Here is a 27,440-nt window from a genome sequence, read left to right as displayed (position 1 = left end):
TGCATTTCAAGTTCTGAGCCAAACGTTTATGCGCATGGCTACACTGCAAGCCAAGGCCCTTGCGGACAACTGCATTGCATCTAGGGTCACATTTGCAATAAATGCTGTGCCCAAGGCAATTTTCTTAAGCTCATCTTTGAATTCCTTTGGCACATTGCTATCGGCTGAGGTCAAATTGGACGCCCAAATATAAACTGCACAGGCAAAGAGCGATCCCACAGAAGACGCCCGGATGGACTATGCCAAGGTTTGGAAGTCCTTGCGTAATGCCTGTTCCATCCGTCTATCAAAGGCATCTTTGGGTAGCCCATCTGCATCCATGGGAAGCACCGATGTGGACAATAAACTATTTACAGGATCGTCCACCACTGGCAGTTTCAGCCGTTTAGTAGCCTCTGGAATCAGCCCATAAAGTTTTGAGAATAGATGTGGGTTAGTTTGGCTCAGCTGGGTGCTCCCATTCTGCTTTAATAAGGCTAAAGAAAGGGGCATGTAAGGGTACCCCTGTCTGATAAACTCCCACCTTAGGCATCATTTTCCCTGAGCCTGTGGGCAGGTCAGGGTCTAACTCAGCTTTCTCTCTGGGTGTGGCAGTAAAGTCCAACTCCCTGGGAACCTTAGGAAGGAGTTCAGAATAATATTTCACAGGAAAAATCCTGGATTGTACTGAAGGTGCAGCCTCCTCCTCCTCAGACAGCTCCCCTTCCTCTTTCTCAGAGGAGTCAATTGAAGAGTTAAGAGTTCTCCTCCTCCTGAGAACTATCACAGGGGGAATCCAAGCAGAAACCCAGTTTAGCTTTCTTTGAGTCTGTTGGAGCAAGATCTAGACCTGCTTTTCTCTTCCTTTTTTGAGGGAGAGAGGGTGGTGTAGAGCCTTGAGCAGGGGCAAACTCCTTTCTCAGTTCTCGTTTTAGCCATTTAAGCAAGTTAAGCTTGGCATCTTCCCCAGTTAAATCAAGCTCAGAATCCTCCCGCTCTTTCTCTGAAGTGGATCCTGAGTATCTAGGAAGGGCATAATCGCTGGTAGAGCTTCCTTTCTCACTAGCATGTCCCAGTCCATCAGCCATCTTGTCTACAGCAGAGGACTGAAAAGAAAGTGAAAGAGGAGAGCCTCTGTTACAAGGCTAGTGCCTAAGATGGCTGCCCCCCTTTATTTCTCTGTCCTTCCCCCTATGCCGTAACATTCCCATACAGCCTGCTTTTCTCTTTCTTTTAAGCCGTCTGCCTGAATGCAGAAAGGAAAAAACTGCGTTTTAAAATCTCACCCCCCCCCCTTCCTGGCTGTAACAATACCAGCCCCAGGGGAGACTGGGGAATGATTGTCTAGCACCAGGTGGGCTCCCCTTGTCACGGCAGGGGCCCGTCCCAACCAAAAAATCCATGCACTTTTGTAAGAGCTCTACCTGCTCTCCTGCAGCCAGCTTACCGCACCTCCTCGCGAGTAACCTGCTGGCTGGTTGGGCTGTCTGGCCATGCTGGATTCTGGTCGTCTGCACTATGCCCTGAGGTGCTGTGTGGAACCGCTTAGGTGACCTCGCCTCTCTACTTTCCCTGCCCCCAAAGGCTCAGGAATGGAGGCCTATCCGCTGGCTTTCCGCAGCAGTTCACAGCCATGCTTCTTTTGTTGGGGCAAACCCCTACGCTGGCGGCTAGTGCTCTGCTTGTTGCCTGTTGAAGCTGAAAACAGAGGCAGAGGCTTCTCTTTCTTCCCGCCGGCTCGGATCACTGCACTTGTAGCACCACAATCACGTCCTGTCTCTTAACAGGGCTGTTTTAGACTGGAGAGTTTCCAAGGGAGAGGCCCCTCCCCCAGGCCAGATCAAGCGATCAACGACCCTGTGTCAGGAGGAGGAGCCTACTCCCAGCAGTTTCGGACCGTCCCACTACCAGGGACCATCGGAGAATATAGCATTTTTGTTGCAACTGAGGCTGTGAAGTCATTAGCTAGAGAGCTATCTTACGTTTTTCTTTCTGACATACCAGAAATCAGGTTCTATTCTTCAGATTCTATCTTCTGTTTTGATAATTTATTGACCTGACTTTTTGACCCTTGGTGAATCACATAGTCTTGATCAGATGCTTGAACTATGTTATGGGTGGTATGGAGAAGAGAAAACCACCTGAGTTAAAAACAGTACTTTTCACAGACCTATATCACCTGGCTTCCTCACTGTTTATACATCATCATGAGTATCTATATTTCTGCATGTAAGGATTGTAAGTGTTGGCAAAGCTGATTTTCATTATGAAAACTAAATTAGTTTTGAATGATAGGCATAGGCAGCACAGTCATTTGTATACGTGTGGCAAAATCAAGCTGCTAACGCTTTATCTTGTTCTATAGATAATCAACAAGACTTAATAGTAGGCCCAACATTGCTATTGTTTACATACCTGATGGCTTTAAGAACAAGGGCGAAGTCTCTCAGCAAATAATAAGCCTCTCCTTCATGCAGGCTTTAAAAAAAATTTGCGAAGTTAAGTTTTTGTGCAGTTTTATTATTCAACAAGTTATGCAAATGACTGAATTAGTAATACTGTTATTCTCAAACAAAAATTATCCTGAACTATGTTTTGTTAGAAACAGTCGAGGCCAGGGATGGCCAAACTTGCTTAATATAAGAGCCACATAGAATAAATGTCAGATCTGAGAGCTGCAAGGAAGGAAGGCAAATAGATGGGGGGAGGGAGGGAGAGGTGGAAAAGAAAAGCAACTTTAAATGCATTCTCCAAGCCAGCTGGCTTGGCTTAGAGAAGTGATTTAAAGGGACAGATGCCTTCCCCAAGACAGCCAAGAGGGCAGTGGGGGCTTTGAGAGCCACACAATATGTGTGAAAAAGCCACGTGGCTCCCGAAATGCAGTTTGGCCTCCCCTGGTCTTGGCATCTAATAGAAATTCCACTGAAGCGGTTTGATTAAAATGAAGGAAATCTATGTGACATCTCTTCAGAACTCTTGTGCATTAATTGCAGCTTGCATAAGCCTCTGGATCTTTGATATATAATGATTAAGAGTGGCCATAAGACAACGGACCCTAATATCTTCTTGAAACAGGGCTGTTGTTGAACATGAGTAAAGATGTCATACATTGTATGCACTTCCAGCATTTCAATTAATAATAGTGACAGTGAAATCCAGAAGACAATCACCTACCTGTTATCCTGTGCCATAGCTGCCAAAGATCCATGTTTGTAGAAATCAAGAACATACGCATTAAGTGGCATAAGTCTTCCTTGATTATCATGCATTTTTGAACAGAGGACTGGTAGGTTTGCAGCAGTAATACCTATTGTACGCAATATGACCTGCCAGAAACAACAAAGCCAATGTCTTGCTTCTTTCAAATTACTGTGCAAGTTCCTTTGTTATATTACGATAATGCTGTCCTGAACTTACAACTGTCCTGAATAATGCTGTCCTGAAGCCAAAGCAAACTGCCAACTAGTGGTGTAAGAAGAGTGGGTTGATATTGCTCCACCACTTTTCAAAGTAGTGAGATTGCAGAGCAGTTTGACACGGCATGGATGACTGCTGTTTGGGCATGCCAGGAGTCAGTCTTTTGTTCCCAGCTTTGGGAGAGGGTGGATTGTCAATGATTAAATAGAATAATAACTTGTCGGCTTAATTTACTAACACAGTGAGTTATTGTGGCCATAGGTGCTTTATTTAAACCTCCACATGGTAGCCACACATATTAATAATTCAGAAAATAACATTATACATAAAATTTTGTCCTACTGTGATTTTGTTTTTTCTATACATTCTCTTCTAAGTTTGCCCAAGTTATTTTTTATGAAAAAGCCAGGCTATCCCAATCTTATTAGATCTTGGAAGCTAAGCATGCTCAGAACTGATTAGAATTTGGATGGGATTCTACCAAGGAAGTCCAGGGTCACAACAAAGCCAGGCAATGGCAAACCACCTCTGAATGTCTCTTGGCTTGAGAATCTCATGAGGCGTTGCCATAAGTCAGTAAGAACAGTTTGATTAATGCTGTTATCCCCATACTCCTTGGATATGGAAACCCCAAAAGTCAGCTGTGACTTGACAGCAAAAAACAAAAGTTCCTTAAACTATTCAGAAAACCATTTTATTTTCAGTTCACCAACTTATTGTTCATTTAGCTTCTCAGGATTGATGGACATTAATTTTAAAAAATGGTTTTATCTTAAGCGTGTTCTTAAAGGCAGGATATAAATATTTAAATGAATACATTCTAATACATTTGACTTACACTGCCAAGAGTGTCTGCATTCAGTAAATCAAGTTCTGTATTTCCTGAAAGGCACACAAAGGGCGAAACAGCTGTCCTTCCTTCACTGCAGCTCATGAGATGACCTGCAAGCTGAGATTCAAGCTGTTCTGTACCTGAAAAATCTAAAAAATATTGCAAAATATGGGTTTATGAATGAGGACACATCATTATCAGGACTTTTTGTAGAAAAAGGCCAGCAGGAACTCATTTGCCACACAAAGGCCACACACCCCTAATGTCACCATTGTTTTGTACAGGGTTTTTGTAGAAAAGCCCAGGAGCTCATTTGCGTATCAGGACACACCCCTTGACACCAAGCCAGCTGGAACTGAGTTCCTGTGCATTCCTGCTCTGACAACAGCGAAACAGGGAATCTACAACAGCAGTCTACATGTTTTCAGTACTCTGTGACTGTACTGGATTTTGTGTGGCTCTTCCAGGAATGTGAGACCTGTGTAAAATTATCATGTTCAAAACTCTGCATGGGCGGGAAGGAAGGTAGGTCTTGTCCAAGAAACCTGACATGGCAAATATGGGGAACACCTGATTGAGATGTTGGGGAGTTTCCTCCAGTCAGAGTAGGTAATACTGAGCTAGGTGCCTGAAGATTAGTTAAGTCCAACCAACTGAGGCAAATGAGCCAAAGAGATGTTGAGGGCAAAAAAGACTGGGCATATAAATGTACTAATATGGCAATCTTAATCCTGACAAAACAGGTGCTACTGTGGTGGGAAGGTTTGACACAAGAATTGGGATATCTCCTGATTTGGAATGGATTGCACTCCCCCTAAAATAGCAAGTTTGTAGTTTAGGAGTGCTGCTAGACTCCAGCCTTCAGTTGGATAAACAGGTGACAGTGGTGCCATTCACCAGCTTCAGCTGGTAAACCAGCTGCAGCCCTTTGTGAGTAGAAAAGATCTTGCTACTGTGGTGCATGCCCCGGTGACATCTAAATTAGATGACTGCATTTGCTGAATATAGGGCTGCTCTTGAGGACATTTCCAGAAGCTACAGTTGATAAAAAATGCAGCTGGAGCTTTGGATCATAGGGACCACCTCACTCTAGTCTTGTTCCATCAACACTAGCTCCCAATTTGCTTCCTGGCCCAACTCAAGGTGCTGGTGTTGCCCTCTAAATCCCTATGGCAAGTACTTAAAGGACTGCCACAGGAACCTACCCAACTATTCCAGATACCTTTGAAGACCCTGCTTCTGGTGCCCCATCAGCTTAGGCTAGATGAGAAACAACTCACTAAAAGGCCCCTTAGTCAAATCACCAAAACCTTAGAACTCCCTCCCCAGAGAGATTAGGCTCTCTGTCTTCTAGTTGAAGACAAGAATAAAGACTTTGCTTTGTTTGGCATTCTCCCACTATTATCAGCCCTCCTCCCTGGTTGCGCTATGTGTTTTTTTTTGTTTATATATTTTACTGAATTGTGTAAATATTTTATACACTTATATTTTGAATGCTGTTTTAATGTTCACTGCCTTGAGGACTCTCTTTAGATGGAAAGGCAGCACATAAATCTTTTAAATAAATAAGGCTACATTTAGTGTTGTGTCATTGACAAATCAAAGTCATACCCTTCTAAGGCCTTCTTATCTGGCTAGTTGAGCAGTGGGATGTTGTGTGTTGCTTGTGAATCTCGTGCACATTTTTGATTGGTTGCCTGATGCTGCTGCCATTGTTTTATATATTTTGATATAGTAATGTGATGTGTTTTCCCTATTGAGGAAAAGGCAGGTTAAAGGTTTAGTTTAATTTTATTTATCTAACTGCGGTATGCCAAAGAAGGATGACACTTGGCAGGTTTCATTTGGATACAAACAATTTGCATATGGTGATTACATACTTACATATCCAACACCTGCATATATTTTAATTTAACTGGAAAGCCACTGTTTCAAGGAGGTTTTGACCAAATTCTAATAAAAGCACTGAAGCTTAAAGGTACTTGGTCATTATTTATTTTAAGAATTATCTGCTGTGATTGATTTATCTCACAATCACTATACTTGTTTCAGGGATAGCTAGTAAGCAAGGCTTAATGTTAATGCTTATGCTTTGAGCATAACTGTTTATCTGTTAATGCTTATGTTTTGTTTCTGATTTCTATAATCCACATCCTTTTGCATTGTTTATTAGATGCCCCATCCTACCAACTGAATTGGTTTATACACTGTATAATCTGCTTTTGGTCCCAGTGAGAAAGGCAGACTAAATAGTATTCATAAATAAACAATAGTTATTCAATATGTAGACAGTTGCATAAGCCTTCTCTTTCTTACATGGTGTGAGACTGTTGTAGATCAGCAGAAGGTCTGACCTAGGATTTAAGGTGTCCTCCTCTTTTGCCATCTTCTACTAGCACTAAAACTTCTGGGTTTTGTTTGGCCTTCCCTCAGTGATCCCTTCTTTCTTAATGATGTTTTAACTGTTGTTTTTATCTTTTGTTTTAATTATTTATTTGTGTATTCATTTTAATAGCTTTGTGGTAATATTTTAATTTATATGTTTTTATTAGTTAGCTGCTTTGGTTGATCCTTTGGGGGCAGAAAGGCAGGGTGAAAAAATTGTGTAAATAAATAATAAATATATGTAACTTCATAAGCTTTGTCAAGTCAAGGGACAGAAGGCCTAATTTGATTTTGATGCATGGAGTGCCTTAACACAGGATTCCCTACTAAATGCCACATCACAAGAAAAGATGCAGATCTCTTTCAAGTCAATGAAATATAAACATACCAAGTTCTGAAAGGGGAAGCTGATATTCTTGTTTCATATCAGCCATTGTAGAAACTTTTTGTAGAAATTGCCCGAAGTTTTCTTGTATTTTGCAGTTGTATTCATGCAAAGCAGCAGCAAAATCTTCAGGAAGGTCTTCAAGAAACACCTAAAGATGACAGAATTTTTGCTGAGAGAAGATTACTGCTAAGAGTTGGGAGGTGGTGACAGAGCCACAGGTGCTTTGGCTGCTATACCATACAGGAACTTGGCTAGAAAGTGGCCAGTGGAACCCAGGACAGTCATGGTCAGTTACTGGTGTTAGGTTCTACTAGCCACTCAGTATCTGCATGTCTGCACAGTGACCATTTGTCTGCCAGTACTGTCTTCCCTTGCTCCTTCAGAAGCAGCCAGTGGTAGAGGCTGGGATATTCCCTGTGCCTGATCTCAGAATCTTCCATTGTGCTTGATCACACTGTGCTACAATACTTACAGGACAAATAGTAAACTTCCCATGGCAAGAGGCCAAAATACTAAACCCACCCGGCTCACTTCCAATCTGACCGATGGACCATAATCAGATGCTCAACAACACAGCTTTGAGCTAACTCATGGTATATGTAATTGAGTACATCTTGACTATGATAATTCTTAGTGTCCCAAAAAGTTGCAGCGTCCTAAGATGACATACATTGCAAGAAAGGAAACCTCCAAATTAAACTATTTCCTCCCTGAATTGTTTCATTCCCAGATTATAACTGCCAGTTCATGTACCTTTTCCATTCCTCCTCTGCAGTAGCTTCTCTTCTTCGTACTGCTCTTCTTTTTTTCCTACATTTGTTTAGCAAATAAGGCTTTGATCTTACCTTTGATTGGTAAAATTTCCTTTTAGAATTCACAACAGCAGCTGGTATGTGTTTTCTTCCAAAGAGATGTGCCAATACTAGCACTAACTTTTCCATCACAGTTTCAGAAAAAAGCCTTGACCCTGTTTCATACAGAAATTTCACATCAAACTAATTGATGGTACCATATTTCATTTAGAAATGAATACCCTATGATACCAATTGTTTTCAGAGCAGCAGACAAATGGCCTGAAACATCCATTTCCATCTTGGATGGGAGTGGTAGCATCAGTCTGAGGAAGAGTTCCAGAGAATTTGAAAGCTAATAACGTTTCCTATCATTTTACTTGATCTTAATAAAGGTTTTGGATTTTGCTTTTTTCATGGCTACTTGGAGCTCATGAAGTACTACTGTTACAGCAGCAGGCTTATTACTGTAAGATGTTTTTACAGAATGAAAGTCATACGAAATGAGAATCTCCTATAATTTTTCTGTATATATTATTACAAAATGGAAGCTCATCCTATAGCTTCTCCTAATTATATATTAAATTTACTTTGGATTCATATATATAGTATAAGGAGAGTGCACTATGCTAGAAGATATATCAGCATCTAGAACTTGAAATTACCAATTGTGCTTTGTAGCACTGAGAAAAAGACATTACATACAGTACTGGAAGTGCTTATGTAACATGTGTTAGCACAAGTAGTACAAGGCCTACTGTAAGCTCCAGAAGGATTGGCTACATCAGGGTGTGAGGGCCTAATATGCAAAGGAGTTCCTGCTACAAAAAAACCCTGGTTTGGAGAATAGGGAGTGGGTGCTAAAAAAAACTGCTGGAACTGGGAACTTGTGCCAATCACAAAATAGCTGCCATGAGGTACTGGAGCCAGTCACAGAATGGAAACCAAGTATCCAATTACAATGGAAGAATTTTTTTTCTTAATGGATGCTGCTTGCATACACAAAGGTTATGTCTTGAGGTTCTTCTTAATCATTCCCTGCTGTAATGAAATGAAGGAAAACTATTTGCTTTAAGGAAGATAAACTTGGAAAAGTAACAATGGGTACCAGAAAACCCATTGGTGGGCACTATGGCTCCCACATCTAGTTTATACATTAAAGTGTATTCTTTAATTTGTCGTTTTGATTATAATGCTTTTGTTCCTCCACTGAGAATACTGAGAAAATGCTCAGATAATGGTTTTATGTTGCCTGATCTAGTTCATATCTGAAGGTAGACAGGTTATTGGCAATTTTCCTGGATGAGTGGCTAACTGCAGGCCAAACTAGCTGTCACTTTTTCAAATGAGTAGTCTGGATTCCCTGTACTTGCCTCTCTCTTTCTCTAGCCACATACCAGCTGTTGGGGACTGCCCATTCAACAATAAAGGAAAGCCAGATTGAGTTGGCAACTGTGATATGGCTTGAAAAGGAGTTCTTGCCTTCCCCTCCTTTCTACAGCTCAAAATGGCCCTGGTTTTTAATGACTGGTACAGTAGGTCAGAACACAAACAAAAATACTGCATGGCTTTACAAAAAATTATTACTTATAAAAGCTACAACAGAATTTCTTTTGTTTGGCTTTCAGCCAGATCCTGCTAGTATAATACCAGGATTTGTTATTGTGTAGTTATCATGTAGTATTTTTCAATATAGATTTTATAGTTCTTTTTAAATAATTGCTGGACCCAATGGTATTTTTCTGCTTCATGAAGAATCTTTTATTAAAGGAACCAGAAGATTTGTTGCATTTACTAGGAATCTTCCTTTTCAGTGGTCCAGGGGTGGGTCAGTCTCTACTACTGGGAGAAGCTCCTTATTGCCAAACTTGCATGATTCCTGAAGGGGGAGGTGCTTCTCATCCAAAACCTAGGCTGGTCCTGAAGCAGTGTCACTTTCTCTCAGAAAAGAAGCATTTCCACAACATCCAGAAGGACAACTGAGACAAACACAACATTCTTGTTGGGACTATGAAGAAAATCAAATAAACCCCCAAGGTCTTCTGATACTCTGGGAAAGGTTTTATGTCCTTGATGTCCAACAAGTGTTGTGTGGCCCTGAGAAGATGTTTCTGTAGATAGCAGCTTCTTGTAACCTGCATGAATCTGTCATGTGGAAAAGCCATTTGACACAGTGACTTGGGCTCACCTATAGCCAACTGCAGCCTTCCAGTGAGCAGCAAAGGTTGGAACCAGCCCCACAGTTTCAGTGAGTAAAAGCCCCTGTGATAGTCATCCAAAGGGGGACTGTGGGTGTTCTGGCCTGATGTCCTGTTGAAGGATGAAATGCTACAACCTATTTGGGCTGCCATCTCCCTTAAGAGGTTTGGGACAGTCAAAAACTTGAAGTGTGTTTGGATTCACAAAAGGAAAGAGATCATTTCTTGGGTTTACTGTCTTTCTTTTGGTTGGGCAGCAAATTCTTTTTTTGTCCTTATCCTCCATCAAGTTACCTGTCCATGCTTTCTCCAAAGAGACAAACTGTTCTGAAGCCCCTCCCCCTTCAGGAATCACAAGTCTGACGACCCTGCCTGCCCATAGGGAGGAACAAAAAGCCAGTGGCGGCACAATGAGAATGAGGACGGAAAAACAACTGTGCCCACAAAACAGACCTTGTATTGGCTAAGAAGATGTTTCTATTAAATAAGCATAACAGCAGTTAAAAACATTCCTATAATTTCATAGCAAATTCTCAAACTCCAGTGTCTCATAAAGCAACAATAATAAATACTTCTTGTGTGACTCCTCGCAAAAATTACTTCTCCTTTCCCAAAGTCCCGAAGGCTCCAAAATTCAAAACGCCAGGAGGAGTCAATGTACAGGATTTGGCTCCAAAGCGAAAGTTTCCTTCACGTGATTCCTAGCTAGAAGATCCACGTTCCGCTATACAAAGCTTTTTTGCAAGCCAAATAACAATGTTTACAGTTTGCTCTCAAAACATCACTTCTATAAGCCCACTTCTCAAAACATTTCTTCAACAGACAGCATGGCCAATGGCTGGGGTTGATTGGAGTTGTGCAAAAAACATCGGAAGAGCTACCGTTGACCACCCCTGCTGTACATCGACTCCTCCTGGCGTTTTGAATTTTGGCGCCTTCGGGACTTTGGGAAAGAAGTAATTTTCATGAGGAGTCACAAAGGAAGAATTTATTTATTGTTGCTTTACGAGACACTGGAATTTGAGAATTTGCTATAAAATCATAGGAATGTTTTTAAATGCTGTTATGCTTATTTAATATAAACATCTTCTTAGTCAATTACAAGGTCTGTTTTGTGGGCACAGTTGTTTTTCCTTGCCCATAGGGAGGAGCTTCACACAAAAGTAGAGACTGCCCCATCTTGGACAACTGGAGAACAGACATTCATCCAAAGGGATGAATTTTTCCTTCAATAGATGATTCCTCACTTCATAGTACAAAACCTCTGGATCCAAAGCTAGACAAATCGATGGCTTAATTTTCACTTAAAACTTGTAATTTAAAATTATTGTATTTTTATACATTGAAAAAGGAGTATTGTTGTCTGCCACCCATTAAGTTGACATTTCAACATTTCCATTAGATAGTCACATTGAATTTCCTATACAATCAGCTTACTGTCCAGGCCAACATATACCAAAAACAGTCTACAGATGGGCTCCAAGAAAGTTTGTGGGGTACACTGAGCATTCCTCACCCTTCCCTTCAAAAATATAGCAACAGAGGAGGAAAGAAGGAACTGATTTCCCTCCTTGTCTAGACTTACCTTCCTTGCTCCGCTGACACAGCTTGTGAAACAAGCCCTTCACAAGAAATTCAACTAGGACAATATTGGAAGGCTCATGATAATGCAAGTGGGTGACAAGTCCAGAAAACCCGGTAGTATTACCATCACGATCAACATAGCCCTAAAATATCAGAACGTATATCTGTTTAGATTTTTTTAAAGGCCATTTTAAGATAAAAGCTGTCTTTTACTCACTTTAACCTATGACTGGACAAAATACTGTCAAGGACATGTATACCATATGGGTACATAATACACAACACAAACTGGTTTAATCTTTTAAGAGAGTTATTTTGGTAAAATAATGTTGATAAAGGCAATGTTGATTAAGGCTGTTATCTTCACACCTCATTCTGCTGAGATTTCAGAAAGGGAAGTGCATCAACAAAAACATGCAACTGTCAGATTTTGCTGATAAATACTATACTACTGAACATACTCAATAGCAGCAGCTAAAGGAATTAGCCGTTCTGTTGCCCACAAGTGGAAGCAGATTTCATTGAAGTATAGAACATGGTAGCAACATTAGTCTCAGTTCACAGAAAGATGATGCTAGTTCACACCTCATTGAAAATGCTACTGAGATACATTTTGTTGTTGTTGGTACAGCAGATACTGATCTTCTTATTAAACTGGTTATAGCATCCCTGCATGCACATGGAACTCTGGCCACCAGGAGGTGATAGCAGATAAAGTGTAAGACCAAACAATAATTAAATAAGATTGCTTGAAATCTTACCTCCTTCACAAGAAACTGTAAAGAAAATAAAAAATAGAGCTTTAACATTGCCAGGGCTCTAGGTTGCTTGAAGGACAGAAGTGAATGCTTCAGTAATGACAAAGCCTTAAAGAAGGGGAGAAAAAGATTAATACACTGCTAGCATTATTAGAAAATATATGGAATGCTAGGTTGTTTTCTGTGGTAAATCTTCATCAACAGATGGTATTTCTGTCAGAGAACAGGACCCCTTTGCTTTCCTTGTCAGGTCAAAATGATCCCTGAAAAGCTGCTCATGAGGGAAAAAGGACCCCCAGGAACAGTATGAAGATCTCCAGTGGAAGGGAAGAATCAGCAGTAATTGCCCCTCTTTTATTGGTGAAAACTAACTGCATGAGTCAGCCCCCTGTCCTTTAACTGTATACACAACTAACTGAGAACATAGCATTAACAAATATGGAATGGGTCATTTATTATCTAAGTAGAGCATGACAGAAAGAAAAAAGGGGGGAATAATGTAAATATATTCATAAAGTCATTAGATTGGATCCCATACTGACAAGCACCTTCCTGCAGAATACTGTGCCCTCCCCATCCTACTGCTGAGGACTGGCCAACCTTCCAGAGCAGTAGGCTGTGCATCACTGGAGGGGGGGGGGGCGTGCAGCAAGCATCACCCTCCTACCATACCAATTCAATTCAGTTGCTGAAAACACCAGCATTTAGTATTGATTTGGAACTTGTACACTAAGTAGCAAGAATGTAGAAAACATTTTAAAGTACACTGACTTGAATACTCAGAAAACAAGTGTATTTCTTTAAGCTAAATTTCATGCAAGGACAGATCACCTTTGCTTGTGCATCCTCTTTGTCATCTGCTTTTGAAGCCAAGAGCATGACTCTCAAGATCAGAGAAATAGTCAGAGGAAACTGTCCTCGAAGTTCAGGTACATTTGATTTCATGAGCTTCTGTATTTTGGGCAAAGGGATGTCATAGAAAAAGACATTTCCCAGCAAATCTTGACCACGCCGGCCAGCACGTCCAGACATCTGAAAAAATGCAATCCAAGCATAAGAAATCAAAGCAAGAAATCAAGCAAAATTAGAAATCACCAGTGCAATCGCTAAGCAAGTCACACAATTCTAGGCCCATTCACTTGAATGGATTCAGAAAAGTACAACTCTTATTTAGATGCATTATACAGTGTTTTAAAATATAGTTGATTTTTGATAAACTTATTTAACCCCTAAATTAACTAATTTAATGTAAGAATGTGTTTAATTTTATTTATGTAGTTTGTTTTAATGAATTTTAGGTATTTTTACCCCCACTCTTCTCTTTAGTTGAGATTCAAAATACCTTACAAAATATAAAACAGAAAAACAAACAGAACAACACAATCTGAAGAGCACCCTGAGTCTTATTGCAGAAAGATTTTAAATACAAAGCATATAGGAACAGATATTCTGGATACAGGATATTATATTGTCATGTTAAGAAGAATACAAGATATTATGTTGTCATTACTTACACACCTGAGAACAAGGCAGAACAAATTTTACATTAACCTGAAGTTTTAATTCAGTTTTCTTTTTACAAAATACAGTTGCTGGGAATACATATTGGAAAACGGAAGATTCTGTTCATTTAACGTGAAATCTTCCTTCTCTGTGGTCAAAGAGTGGTCCACTCCTCTACTCCTGGGATCATAGCTCCACCTCTCTGTGGGCAGGGCCTGCAGACTTGAACCCGGAGGGAAGGGGCTTGACCCTCTGTTTCCAGTCAGTCTTCGAGCCCTCACACCTCACTGTACATTACTAATACCATATAACAAGGAGAGAAAAAACACAGACAACACTCTCCCCTAAATCTGCCCCCAGAATTCTTAGGGCAAAACCCCACCTCTGAAGCAGACCTATGCCTGGGGTAGCGAGCAACATATTAACAGATTCAGAACCCGGAACAGTACAGAAGCTGAAGAAACCACAAGAAAGGGTGGGTAGGAATGGACCACTCTGGATCACAGAGAAGGAAGACTTCACGATAAGTGAACAATCTTCTGTTCTCCAGTGGTCCCAGGAGTGGTCTATTCCTCTACTTCTGAGATGTAAAAAAGCAGTGTCCCTGGGGGGGGGGGGTCTCCTCAGCTTCTCGACTAAAAAGCATGCTGAATAGCGATGGTCACAGACCCAAACACCAAACAAAATCTGGCCTGGACTTTACCTTGTTCGAGGTTTGGACAGTTCAGTTGAAAGTCACATGTTCGGACCAGGAAGTCTCCGAACTTTCTGCCCGGTTCGGAATCTCTTGTGCACTCTTGACAAAGAAACTCTACCCATGGAGTTTTGCACTGAAAAGTGGGTATGGGTGGGATATTTCTAGCCATCAAGGGACCAATAGTGACAATCTGAAGATGACAGGCATTGATCTGACTTCTTCAGGATGGGGGGGGGGGATGTGTATAATTACTGGAGGTGCATTCCTGTCCTCTGTTTGCATCTGGTTTTTGCAAGTCTTGTTCTTCTTTTGTGTGAAAGAATATCTTTTGATGGACTGAGGGGGGCGGATTACTGGGATGGGCGGAGAAACCTTTTGAATCTCCTGGCCTGTATACAAACTGTCAAGAGTAAAAGCATTGCCCCTCTCTCTTTTCTCCTTTCCTTGATTTGGGGGTGGACTGTTCACTTTTGTGGGTTCTGAAAACCGCCCTTTCTCTGCATGCTGGCTGTGGGGTCCCCTTTCTGCTCCTCCAAAAAGCACTTCTTTTCTTCCTAAGTTGCTTGAGTCTCTGCCTGGGGTTTCCTCTCCCACTCAGGCACCCAAACTATCTACAGATTTCTGGGGGGCTTGACCTACTGCCCTCTTCCCCAGCTGTGGGGTACCCTTTCTGCTCCTCCAAAAAAGCATCCTTTCTCCTCTGCCACATATTCCCACACATTCCCTTAGCTAGTCCACCAGTACCCCCTCCCACAGCTGTGCAGTGAGTCCCGGTTGCCAGGCTTGGTTGTCCCTGTCACCTTTCCAGGTAGGATGGAAGGCTTGGCCCCAATCAGTCATCATGTTGCCAGGGCTGATTCGTTGGTCCCAGGAAGACACAGCCAACTGCAGCTATGTGGGTGGTCCCCAGGGAGGTACTCTGGGAGTCTGATGCCTGTATCTTAACCAGGTCCACACTGTAGTGTCTCAAAATGGAGCAGGACAACTCCCCCCAAAACAGTTTCCAGAAGACACCTTGCTTGGTGGTCTTCTACCTGGATCCCCTTAAATCTGACATGCATGTAACATGTCGGCCATATGGAGGGTCAGCCCAGGGAGAAATTGTTTACGTTGAAGGCCTCTAGCTCACCCAGGTCAGTTTTTGTCACTCCTAAACCAGCAGAGGTGACATCCCTTTGCAAAGCATTGCACTGAATGACCATTTTTTAGGGGTCTGTAACTCAGCCCCCCAAAGTCCAATGTGGACCAAACTTGGTGGGTACATTGAAAAGAGTGATCTGGAGACAACCTGCTATTTTGGAACATTGAGACCCCATGTGAGGCTTTTTAAAAACCGGACCAGTTTGCGAACCAAGCTGTGGTTCAGTTTGCGAACTGGTCCAGGAACTGGTTCAGTTCTGTTCGTGAATCGAACTAGCATTTCCTGGTCTGTGCCCATTCCTAGTGCTGAAGCACCCTCCTACCAAAGACAGCCTCAGCAGAAGCAAACTTGTCTATTTTGTAGTGCCTAGTAAAGGAATGAACAAACTTCCATGTGGCGGCTTTGCAGACTACCTCCATGGAGGGAAAGGATCGATATAGTGCTGAAGGGGCGGCCCCCCTAAAGGAATGAGCTGTAACCCCCTGTGGAGGTTCTATGCCCTTTGCTTTATAAGCCTCAATTATGCAACCTCGAAGCATCTACTAATAGTAGCAGGAGAAAGTCTGCTCCCCATAGAGGCCTTCCTAAAAGAAACAAAAAGAGACTCAGTCTTGCGAACTGCTTTAGTCCTGTCTAGGTAAAAGCTAAGTGCTCTACAGACATCTAAACAGTGCCACAATTTTTCCTTATCATACACTGGGTTTGGGCAGAAAGAGGGCAAAACAATATCCTCACCCCGGTGAAAACTTGAATTGACTTTGGGGGTGAAAGCCGGGTCCAGCCGAAGTACTACCCCTATCCTGGTGGAACAGGCAGAGTTCCTTATGACTAGAAAGAGCCTGAATTTTGGAAACTCTATGTGCTGAGCCATCCTGAGCCCGCCTTGGTGGAGAGGGTGGGATATAAATCGAATAAATAAATAAAATAAATAAACGCTGACTAAAAACAGCGTCTTAACAATCAAGAATTTTAGACTACATGACGCCATAGGCTCAAAGGGTTTGAAGCACAAAGCGTCTAGAACCATATTCAGATTCCAGGAAGGGAAACGGTGTTCCTGAAGGGGATTAATTTGGGTAACCCCTTTAAGGAAATGCCTAATGTGAGGATGGGAAGGAATATATCTTTCCTTCTTTGCCCCCCTTATCGCGGAGATGGCTGCCACTTGCCTACAAAGAGTGCTAGTGCCGAGACCCTTTTCTAGCCCAGACTGAAGAAAAGAGAGGATCATAGCAATCTTAGCTGACATGAGGTCAATTTGTCTCTCTTTACACCATGATCCAAACACTTGCCATGTTATGTTATATACTCTGTTAGTGGAGGCTTTCCTTGAAGAAAGCATGGTGTCTACAACCTTCTTGGGATATCCTAGACTATCTAACTGATGCCTCTTAACCTCCAGACAGTGAGTTTGAGTAGCTCCAGACGGGGATGGGTTAGGCTCTCCTGAGTGAGGTCTGAATGACAGGGTAGCCGCCATGTTGGGGCCACTGCTAGACCTAGTAGGTCTTGGAACCATGGCCAGAACGGTGCCACCATGATTACATCTGCCCTTTGTTCTTGAACTCTTTGTAGGAATCGAGGCAGAACCTGGAATGGCAGAAAGGCATACAATAGAGTTGACAGCTAATCCATATTTAGTGTGTCTACATCCAGCACTCCCTTGTCTCTTGTCCTGGAGAAGTACTTGTCCACCTGGTGATTTTGTGTTGATGAAAATAGGTTGACTTCTGGTGTCCCGAATCATTTTTAAATTTGAAGGAAAACTGCCTGATGAAGTGACCATTCCAATTGGACTATGGACTGACGACTCAGCCAGTCCGCTATCATGTTGTCCCAGCCAGCCACATGTGTCACCTTGATGGAAAGGTGACTTTCCGCCCAAAGGAAAAGAAGCTTTGCTTCGGCATGTAGCATCTTGAACCTCATCCCCCCTTCTCTGTTCACATAAGCCTTGGATGTCATGTTGTCCATTTGGATTAACACACGTTTCCCTTCTACATGTCTTGCCATGTTTAATAAGTCTAAACATATGGCCCTCAGCTCCAGAAAGTTGATGCTTTTGGTAAATTCCTGTACAGACCACTTGCCTTGGGTTACTGTACCCGTTATGTGGGCCCCCCAGCCAAAGAGATTTGTGTCGGTTGTCACTACCAACCTCTTCTGATCCCTCATCACTTGTCCCTGTGTGAAACGGTCGGGGGCCATCCACCAGCATAGGGCTTGTTTTAGATGAGTGGGAATCGTCAGCTTCAAGGGTTTCTTTAGACTGATCTCCCTCTGGAAGGGTTGAAGAAAAATCTGAAGAGGCCAGGTGTGGAAGTGGGTCCACTGCACCACACCCTGACAGCAAACCATCATTCCCAGTAGTTGTGCTAGACCCATGGGGCTTTCTGTCTTCCTCTTGGATGCCTGGACCAGAAGATCTGACTCTGTCCCTGAGCGAATCTATCTGTACTCCCAGATGAATCAGGTTCTGCATTGGCACCAGAGAACTCTTCTGAGTACTGATGACGAAACCATGCCTTGACAGAGTCTAGATGGTTTGTTCCAGATGAACTCTGGCCTGTTCCATGGAGGGGGCTTTTACCAGAATGTCGTCCAGCTATGGAAACAGGAACATGCCCTGAATCTGAAGGACTGCCACTAAGGTCACTAGGACTTTGGTAAACACTCTGGGAGATGATTTGAGACCAAACGGGAGTGCCCAGTACTGAAAATGACGTCCGTCGTATGCAAACCCCAGGAACCTGTAATGAAAAGGGGCAATCGGGATATGAAGATAGGCTTCTGACAGATCGATCGATGCCAAGAAGTCCCCTTGATGGATGGAAGCCAGGATGGACCTCAGAGTTTCCATACGATACTTCCTTGTCTTGATGCACCTGTTTACCCACTTCAGATCCAAGATTCCGCAGATTTCCCCGTTCTTCTTTGGAACCATGAAAAAGACCGAGTAGATGCCAATAAATTTTTCTGTTTGGGGAACCTCCTCTATCACTCCTATGTTAATCAGTGGTCGATGGAGAGCAGAAGTGAGTGGTGTTTTTTGGGTGACTGAGACCTGGAGACCTCCAGGAAATGGTTTCTGGGGATGGAGTAAAATTCCAGTGAGTATCCATTGGTTACTGTCTCCAATACCCACTTGTTCAACACCGATTGTTGCCACCTGGGAGCGAACCTCTGGAGACGCCCCCCAATTCCCATGCTGGGAGCTGAATTGGCATAGTCATGCTGAAGTGTTTTTCTTTGGACCCTTGGAGGGGATACTCTGCTTTCCCGAGAAGGAGGTCCTGTTATCTCTAGACTTTGGTTGCCATTTCTGTCTGAAGGCCTTGTGGGCGTTTTGTCTGGAGTCTCTGCTATTGTCCCGAAAGGACTGAAATCTGCATTTGCTCCTATTTTCTCTTCTCTTGGAAGGAAGGACCTTCTTTTTATCTTTGTCTTCTATCGGGTATCTGTTGAGTGCATCTCCAAAGTGGAAACCACCTTTAAAGGGGATGGCAGCAACCTTAGCTCTAGCAGAAGGGTCGGTGTCCCAATTCCGCAGCCAAGTGTTCCTGCGAGCAATGACGCTAGAAGCCATAGCCCTGGCTGAAAGCTGCACTGCCTCCAAGGTGGCATCTGACGTGAAGGCGTTAGCTAGGGTGGCTTTCTTTTACATCCTTGGGAAGGTCGTCTTTTTTGGAAAGTTCCGAGAGCCAGGTACAGGAAGCTTTGCTAAAAAAGAGGGGCCATGGCTGACACTTTAAGAGAATTTGAAGATGCTTCAAAGTCTTGTCGGAGGGCCTGTTCTATCCTCTTGTCTGAAGGATCCTTTGGCATCCCGTCTGCATCCATAGGATGGATAGAATTAGAGGTTAGACTGTTAACAGGGTCATCCACCCTAGGCACTTTCAAATGTCTGGTGGCCTCAGGAATAAAAGAGTAGAACTTGGAGAAGTTAGAAGCAGCAGCTTTGGGTTTTGCAGGATGTTCCCACTAAACTTTGATGATGGAGAAAAACCCTGCTGGTAGTGGAACCTGAAGAGGCTTGTAGCTGGATTTGGGGATGGTGTCTTCATCTCCCTCTGGGAAATCTGTCTCTTCTTCCCCCTTTTGCTTAGGTGTATACTGAAGTCCTGATAACCTTAGGTAAAAGCTGTGAGTAAATATCCTGAGGAAAAAGTTTAGAGTGATTAGTTGTAACAGTCTCCTCTTCTTCCTCTGAGAGTTCCCCATCATCTTTGGGCAGGGAATCCTCAGGAGCGTCAGAGTCCACCTCCTGTTCTGAAGGAGCAGGGCTCAGGGACTGGGACCCAGCTTGACCCCCTGTTCTTGTACGTTTGGAAGGGATGGGGGACAGCAAGTCCTCTTTATGCTTTTGTTTGGATCCTTCTTGGGCTGGGGTTCAGACTGAGTACTTGCTAGAGAAGCATTCTGAACCTCCCTTCTGACCAGTTGCTGGATCCATGAAAATAGATTTGTTTTGGCATCTTCCCCTGTAAGGAGCACAGAATGGGTGTCTGCTTTCTCTTCCTGGATAGGGGAGTCAGCAAGCTCTAAGTCACAGGTCTCATCCTCCAAAACTGTTCCCTTTCGGAAGGAAGAGGGGGCGGCCATCTTGAAAGTCTCCAGGTGAAAGTGAAAGAAAGCAGAAATGGCTGCTTTTCCCGCCTAAAAACTAATTCCTCTGAGAGGATATGTTTGCTCCCACCTTCCCTGCCCCTGAGAAGCCTTATAGCAAAAGGTCCCCTCTTAAAATCTAAGCCCCTACAAACCCACAACCCCTTAGAGTGATCTCCAAAGGGAAGGGGAAAGAAAAAGAGGGGGGGGAAGGGAGGGAAGGGAACCGGTGGGGGCAGACCCTGGTCAACCTTCTTGCCCCCGCTCCAAAGCCGAATTCCCTGGCTTCCTTAAGAGGAAGCTCCTACCAGGCTCTTCCAGAGCGTTGCGAGATGCCGCCAGTTCCTGCTGCTACTGCTGGGCGCCTGGTTTACAGTTGCTTCTTCTACAGTGGGTTCCGGCAGCATGGGAGGGCAGTGCGATGCCACATGTCCTCTCCTGGCTCTACCTGGCTCTACTGCCGCTCAGCAGGCCCCCGGGATCGCCGGGGTGCCTTGAGGCTGTGCATGGGAGTCGGGCATGGTGATCTGCAACCTTCCTGCTAGCTGAGGGGCTGCAGATCTTCAGGAGCGGTGCTCTATGCTGCGTGGAGAACGATGATGGAGGAGAACAATTCCCCGATGTTTCCTTTGGCGTGCAGCACGCCACTTGGAATTCAAAAGTCCTTTTTTATATAAACTCTGGGCAAAGGGCCTAAAGCTCTGCTGGCACGTCCTACTCCGATGGCAGGGCCAAACAGACTGGAAGCAGAGGGTCAAGCACCTCCCCTCCTGGTTCAAGTCTGCTGGCCCTGCCCACAAAGAGGAGGAGCTATGATTCCAGGAGTAGAGGAATGGACCACTGGAGAAGAAACAAATGTCAGGGAGGGATGTAGAAGGTAGACTTACCAAAAATACAAAATAATAAATACTAACATGAGAAAGGATAGAATGACAATAGAGAAAAAAGTGTATGGGAAGAAGAAGATTTGGAAAGTATGGAAATACTGAGAAGAGAACAGAATGGTGAACAAAACGGAGGATAAAGTGTGAGATTGTAAAGACTAAATGGTGAAGATACAGAAAAAAGTAAATTTGAGGAACATGTCAATGCAAACATAATTATTTAAAACATTAGCCACTTCTCTACCTTGCTGAACTCAAGGCAGCTTACATTGTAAATAAAACAACAATCACAAAAAACCCCTAAAAGACCAATAATGGAAGGACGCTGGGACATATATGAAATAATACATAAACACACACTGAGTCCCATGCACATTGCTATAGGTAGGAACTATGCCTATAATTTCATACATGAGCAATTTGTTTATTTTTGTACCCATCCTTCTCTCATATGTACAAGTTTTTAATATTTCTGAAAATGAATTTAATAGTATATTTTAGTACCTGTCTATAGTTCAGAGCATCCAAATACACAGAATTCTGTAGAAAAATGACAGATTTGCAAGGCATGTTGATTCCCAAAGCCAGGGTTCCCGTAGCTGTCACCAACTAAAACAAAAATCAAAAAATTCTACTTTTAAAAAGCAGCTAATATTCAAGAAATACACTGTTGGTAACAACATAGAGCATGAGTGGCCAACAGTAGCTCTCCAGATCTTTTTTGCCTACAACTCCACTCAGCCCCAGCCATTGGCCATGCTGGCTGGGGCTGATGGGAGTTGTAGGCAAATAACATCTGGAGAGCTACCACTGGCCATCCCTGACTTAGAGGGAAAGTCATATCAGAATAGGCATATCAGCTAATACTGGGACAAACTTAATGAAGCCCAGTTGCCAGGAATTGTTGATATTTTGGGAGGGTGTTGTTAACCACAATTTTAAAATAATATAACAAAAATGCATACACGTTAAGTAGCTGTTAACATTTATGTACGCACATGCTCACACAACAAGGATCCTAATTTTTTCTCAACATTTAAACTCAATCTGAGCTAGGTCTGCATCAGTTGACAAAGTTGTCCAGACAGGAAGCAGTCTGCAAACCTGGGCTTTATAGAACCTGAGATATCCAAATTAGCGCCAGTAGTCTTTCACACTGCAGCTGTCTCTGCAGACCAAGTTATGCAATACTAGGGGCTGCCTGGTAAAGGGTTCAGTTTGAGTCCCATATGGACACTGCAAGAAGGAAGCTTAGCGAACAGGCCCGTAGCTAGAAAATTTTGGGTGGGGGGGCCCAGGTGAAAAAAAAATTGGTGGGGGGGGCGCAGGGCTTGGCTGCTTCTTCTTGGTTCTTCTTTCGACCTCCACCTGCCACCAGGCGAGGATCACTTCCCCCTACTACTCAAGAGAAAGCCCATGCCTGCCTGAGCAGCCTGCAGCAGGCCAGAGTCTGACCGTGGGGTGGGGGGGAATGCTAACAGGGAAAAAGCCCCCCCCCCAACCTTGTCACACCTAGTATGCGCATTTGCAGCGCTCCTACAAAGCCAGTTACATTGAAGGATCATAAGTGACTAATTTTCTGTCTGCTATGGCAGGCAGCTAAAATGCTTGTACTGAAAAATGATGCTTTCCCTCATGAATCACTTGGCAGTCCGCAGAACAGTCAGCTGCTTACAGAAGTGGGATGGACCATTGATGGGCAGGGTTTAGACTCCTAGGGACTCTCTCGGTCTCCCCCTATGCTCAGGCAGTAACATTTGTTACTGCTCTCAGCCCTCTAAGAAGTCGGGTTGCAATGTGCTATTATAGCAGGGAAAAGCAAAGTATCATGGTGTGTTTCAGTCCTCAGCAAAGTCACTGTTATTTTAACTAAGCCGCCAGTGCTGAGTGACAGCCGCCAAACAGTCATGCCATGCTGAGCAGACTTTCATTTATTGCTGAGGGCTTCAGGAAGGACATAACTCTCCCCCCCACACACTTTTAGGATGAAAGTTGTTTGGCCCAACAGGCAACTACATCCTCCTTCAGCTCACTTGCCTTTCCAGATCTTTGCCGCCTCCACCTCAGAGGAAGAGAACAGTTTGGAAAAGGGCCTGTAGTAGCACAGAGCCCCTGTTCACGCGGGCCCCAAGATGTCTGTGGTGTTCACAGCCCCCAAGTGTTGTCACTCTCTCTCTCATTCACTTTCCCCCTCGCTCACTCTCGCTGTCCGTCTTTCTCTTGCTCCCCCCCGCGCACTGTTGCTTCCTCTATCTTTCTTGCTCACTCTCTCGCTGTTCCCCCCCCCGCCCTTTTAAGTCGTCTTCACCACCTCTGCTCAGCAGACCCTGCTCAGAAAGAAAGAGCATCGGGTTCCTAGAGGATGGCTCCAATGGAGGGGCCCTATAGAGGGAAGGGGGGTTTAAACAGAGGGGCCGTGCCCCTAATGTAGCTATGGGCCTGTTAATGAACAAAACAAATGGCTGCTCAGCTAATCCCTTGCCTGTATCCTTTTTTCCTCTCACTACATAGCCACAGTGCCTGATACATACATTCCTTTCCTGGACACAGCCAGCCACCAAAACCTTTATATGTAGATTATGGTAGTTATATCCATGAATCTACATATGCTGGAAGGAGGAGATCTGTCAGACATTGCTTGAATGTGACACTTGACAGGCAAGTTAAACTTTTCCATGCAGAGTTTCCTCACGGAACTGCTATCATGTTAAAATTAAGTGGTTTGCTTGGATCCTAAGCCATGCAAGAAGTGGCGTTGTGCTAGATGAAAGCAGCTTTCCCACTTTCCATTTTCACTGCAGTCTTTTTCTCCTCCCACCCCCACCCCAAATCATGCTGGGACTGAATGATCAGCATGTGTGACAAATCAGGAATTTTCAGCAGAAGTCAGGAAGACAAAAAAAAATCACTCTTTTCTTCTCTATAGACAGAAAAGTCATTCCATCAGCAGTGCTGCTGATGCTCCAACAGAATGGCCCCACAGGATCCATGTCAATGTTTCCTGTCTGGGCAAACAAGCACATGTTTCCACGAGAGTAACAGAGCTCCTGGAGTACTGATTTTGCATGTGCAGAGCAGGCCCAGTGCAGGGGGTTCTGCAGACCCCAGGCAGACCCCTGCTCCCCACTCCTGGTAAGGTCAGGATGGTAGCAGGCAAGCTCAGAGCCCGACTCTGAACACACTCGCTGCCACACCCCCTGACTTCACTGAGGGTTCCCAAAGATTCAGGAAAACTGCGGGGTCGAGAAGCAGCTGTTTTCACATTCAGGGGTCTGTTACAGACCCAGGAAACGTGTAAGTGGCTGGGCAGCGCCTGTGCAGTGCTGTCCTAAGAGCCTACTATGCAGGCACCGCCAGCTTTCATGTTCCCTGGGTCTGTAACAGATGTTACAGGACAGAAGATACGCTGTGACCATGACTCCCTCACTCCCATTGAGCTATCACTTCTGCACCCCTATTCCCCAGAAGACAGCCATAATACCTAATTTCAAAACAGAAGAAAACAAGAGCCCCCAAGGAATGACCTTTAATCTGAATTTACTATTGAAACATTGCATAACAAAAATAACTCATATACAGGGGAGTAATATTAGAATGGGGAAGAAATTGGAGGAAATTGGAAAACCTGCATAAATCCCATCCTGAACAGCATCTCTACCATTTGCCTCCCTTTACGATCTAAAGAGGCATGATGGTACCCAATGCCTCTAAGTGCCAGTTTTTGCAGCTCTTTGTGTTTTTTCATGAATCTTGTTCGGCCAATTATCTTCCACAAGACCTAAGTAAATAAAAAGATATGGTTTGCATAGTATGTATTAACAAAAAAACTGTTTTAGCCCATGCCAAAATATGAATAATCCCATTGATGAGTAACTTCTTGGATTTTTACATGTTTTTAAGGACATGCCTCTTTACCAGTCTATATCTACAGAAGAAATGATTACATTAATTAGCTGCCACTCTAAATTAGAATCATTTAATAAAGGACCTTACTTGTTTACTTATTTTACATTTGTACTCCACCCTGAGCCTGCCCACGGGATATGACAGAATAGAAATTAACAAAATTTTAAAAAATAATATAATAAATAAACCCACCATTCTCCCCAACAAGGTTCCAAAGCAGGAGTTTGTTTGTTTGTTTTGGGCGGTGGGGGTGGGGTTGCCTTCAAATCACAGCTGACTTATGGCGACCCCATATGGTTTTCAAGGCTAGAGACATTTGGTTTGCCATTGCCAGTCTCCATGTCACAACCCTGGTATTCTTTGGAGATCTCTCATCCAAATACTAGCTAGGACCTGCCCTGTTTATCTTGTACCGTCTGTCAGGTTTGAGCTAGCCTGGGCTATCCAGGTCAGTTACATACTTCTTTTCTCCTCCATCTGAAATAGGCTAGAATAAGTGTGTGTGACATGCCCAAGGTCACCCAGTAAGATTCCATGGCACAGTGGGGACTGAACATGGTTTCCCAGGATCCTAGTCTAACAGTTACAACATACCAGGTGATCATGGCAGTCTGGGAAGATATATCCATTGTAGATATGGCGGAAGTAGGGCTGTTGTCTGTTTTTGTTGAACTGTTTTTGTGATCTGTGCTTCCTGTTCTTTTGGAGACCTTTAACACTTGGGTGAAAGGAGAAGTTTGGGAGTTTCATGTCCAGTTAAGTGAAAGATATGGGTTTACTCCAAGGAAAGCTGCACTGACTTGTGGTTTTTAAATATATTAGTCCCCTTTATTTGCATTTCCTTTTCCCTACTGGGAGCGAGATGGTTACATTTATTTCATTATTTTCTTCTCTCAGTTGTTTTCTCTGTTTTTGCATACTGGTAACTGGATTTCTGTGATGGATTTTAATTGTTCTGAATTGCTTTAGGAACCAGTCTTGATTGAAAAGGAGGGTACAAATCAAACAAATAAGCAGTTCATCAGTAATGCTCCCTCTAAGCTGCAGGGCAAAAATTCTACTTCATGAGCTACTGGCATTAAAGTTGTGAACTACTGCATAAATTAGTTTGCTCTGGGGCCATCCTTCCTGAGCAAAAAGAAAAACGTGTGAGCTGGAGGCTAAAAAACCTGTGAACTAGCTCACATTAACTCAGCTTAAAGGTAACACTCTCCATCAGGGTCCTTTTTAATAGTAGAAAGGTCTTTCTGCTCACCCCCTTATCAACAGCTTGATCATTTGCGTATGTACAGTCAGAAGGGATTTCAGCAATCTTCTCAAGGCGATCCATTAAGCTTTCAAGTTCAGCTATCTTAGTTATTGTTTTGTCATCTTCACGGCTGACTTTTTTATCACTGAATAAACATATACACATTGATTATAACATGTTTTTATTTCCTTTTTATTTGAAGCTCACCATTTCTTATCCTTCATTACATGTTTTGCACCCTAAGATTTTGCACCTTAGGAACAGATAATGTTGACATCAAGTTGTGTGTGTGTGTTTTATACATGACACTATGGAAGCCACAAAAATTCCAACTGAGTTGTATATGCATTTACTGATCTTCTACTTTGAGCCATTTGCAAACTAAAGAATTGTCAATTAAACTGGACACTGAAATAATTTAACAAGACTTTAGTACAATTCTACAAATAGTTCTTTGTGCAGTCTGATTACATATGTACAATTATAATCTGAATAGGTGCCACCATTTTCTAAGCATTCGGGAATATACTTTTTCAGGTGTGGTCATAAAACTGGTGAGAAACTATGCCAATTGTTCCTTAAGCAATGTATTCTGCCTGAAAGACTGCAGGTAATAAAGAATAAAAGGAAATGGACTCAGGAATCAAAGTCTAGTAAGTTCAAAAGCTAATAATAAAGGGTCAAAAAGACACATGACAAAGCCAAGGAATCACTATTTGAAGCCCCCAGTAACTATTTGTTCCCTCCCCTTTTCTTAAACAGCACACAGAACTCCAGTTCAGATCTAGACCATAGTATCACAGAGAAGGTTTTAAGCCTTCCATTTACCAAGCCATTTTCTCAATCCAAGGGCCCCCTGCAGAACTGCCATTTGCACCATAGAAGAAAGCATAACTGGTTCTGATACAAGACCTGATAAAGGATTTGTATGTTTGTCCTAAGAGTTAAATAGTACAGGAAAGCAGTCAAGGGGAAGGTTTATGTCCCCCTCCTTATGCCTTGTGCTGCCAGTTCAAATCTGAATTTAACATACCTACTGTATTTTAAAAAATACACTGGAAAGCTTACACACAGAACTTTGAGATAAAGACTACAATCCTATGAACATTTTCTTCAAAGTAAG

The 27,440-nt window shown here is 43.1% G+C and overlaps 1 protein-coding gene across 1 annotated transcript in view; it reads right to left on the bottom strand.

The window, feature by feature from the left end:
* The window catches only part of DDX60 (DExD/H-box helicase 60), a 150,529-nt gene that overhangs the window by 18,799 nt on the left and 104,290 nt on the right, over nucleotides 1-27,440 (bottom strand). Inside the window, exons 27-37 of the mRNA XM_060246552.1 lie at nucleotides 26,324-26,462; nucleotides 24,788-24,940; nucleotides 21,667-21,771; nucleotides 13,164-13,364; nucleotides 12,336-12,440; nucleotides 11,576-11,717; nucleotides 7,847-7,968; nucleotides 7,002-7,149; nucleotides 4,235-4,377; nucleotides 3,154-3,305; nucleotides 2,395-2,457 (exon numbers count right to left, since the gene is read on the bottom strand). Of these exons, the coding sequence (XP_060102535.1) occupies nucleotides 2,395-2,457; nucleotides 3,154-3,305; nucleotides 4,235-4,377; nucleotides 7,002-7,149; nucleotides 7,847-7,968; nucleotides 11,576-11,717; nucleotides 12,336-12,440; nucleotides 13,164-13,364; nucleotides 21,667-21,771; nucleotides 24,788-24,940; nucleotides 26,324-26,462 (1,473 nt within the window). The remainder of the gene's footprint in view (nucleotides 1-2,394; nucleotides 2,458-3,153; nucleotides 3,306-4,234; nucleotides 4,378-7,001; nucleotides 7,150-7,846; nucleotides 7,969-11,575; nucleotides 11,718-12,335; nucleotides 12,441-13,163; nucleotides 13,365-21,666; nucleotides 21,772-24,787; nucleotides 24,941-26,323; nucleotides 26,463-27,440) is intronic.

This window comes from Heteronotia binoei, chromosome 9, assembly GCF_032191835.1.
Source record: "Heteronotia binoei isolate CCM8104 ecotype False Entrance Well chromosome 9, APGP_CSIRO_Hbin_v1, whole genome shotgun sequence".
In the NCBI taxonomy this organism is placed as follows: Eukaryota; Metazoa; Chordata; class Lepidosauria; order Squamata; family Gekkonidae; genus Heteronotia; species Heteronotia binoei.
This window is presented reverse-complemented; position numbering and strand designations above follow the sequence as displayed.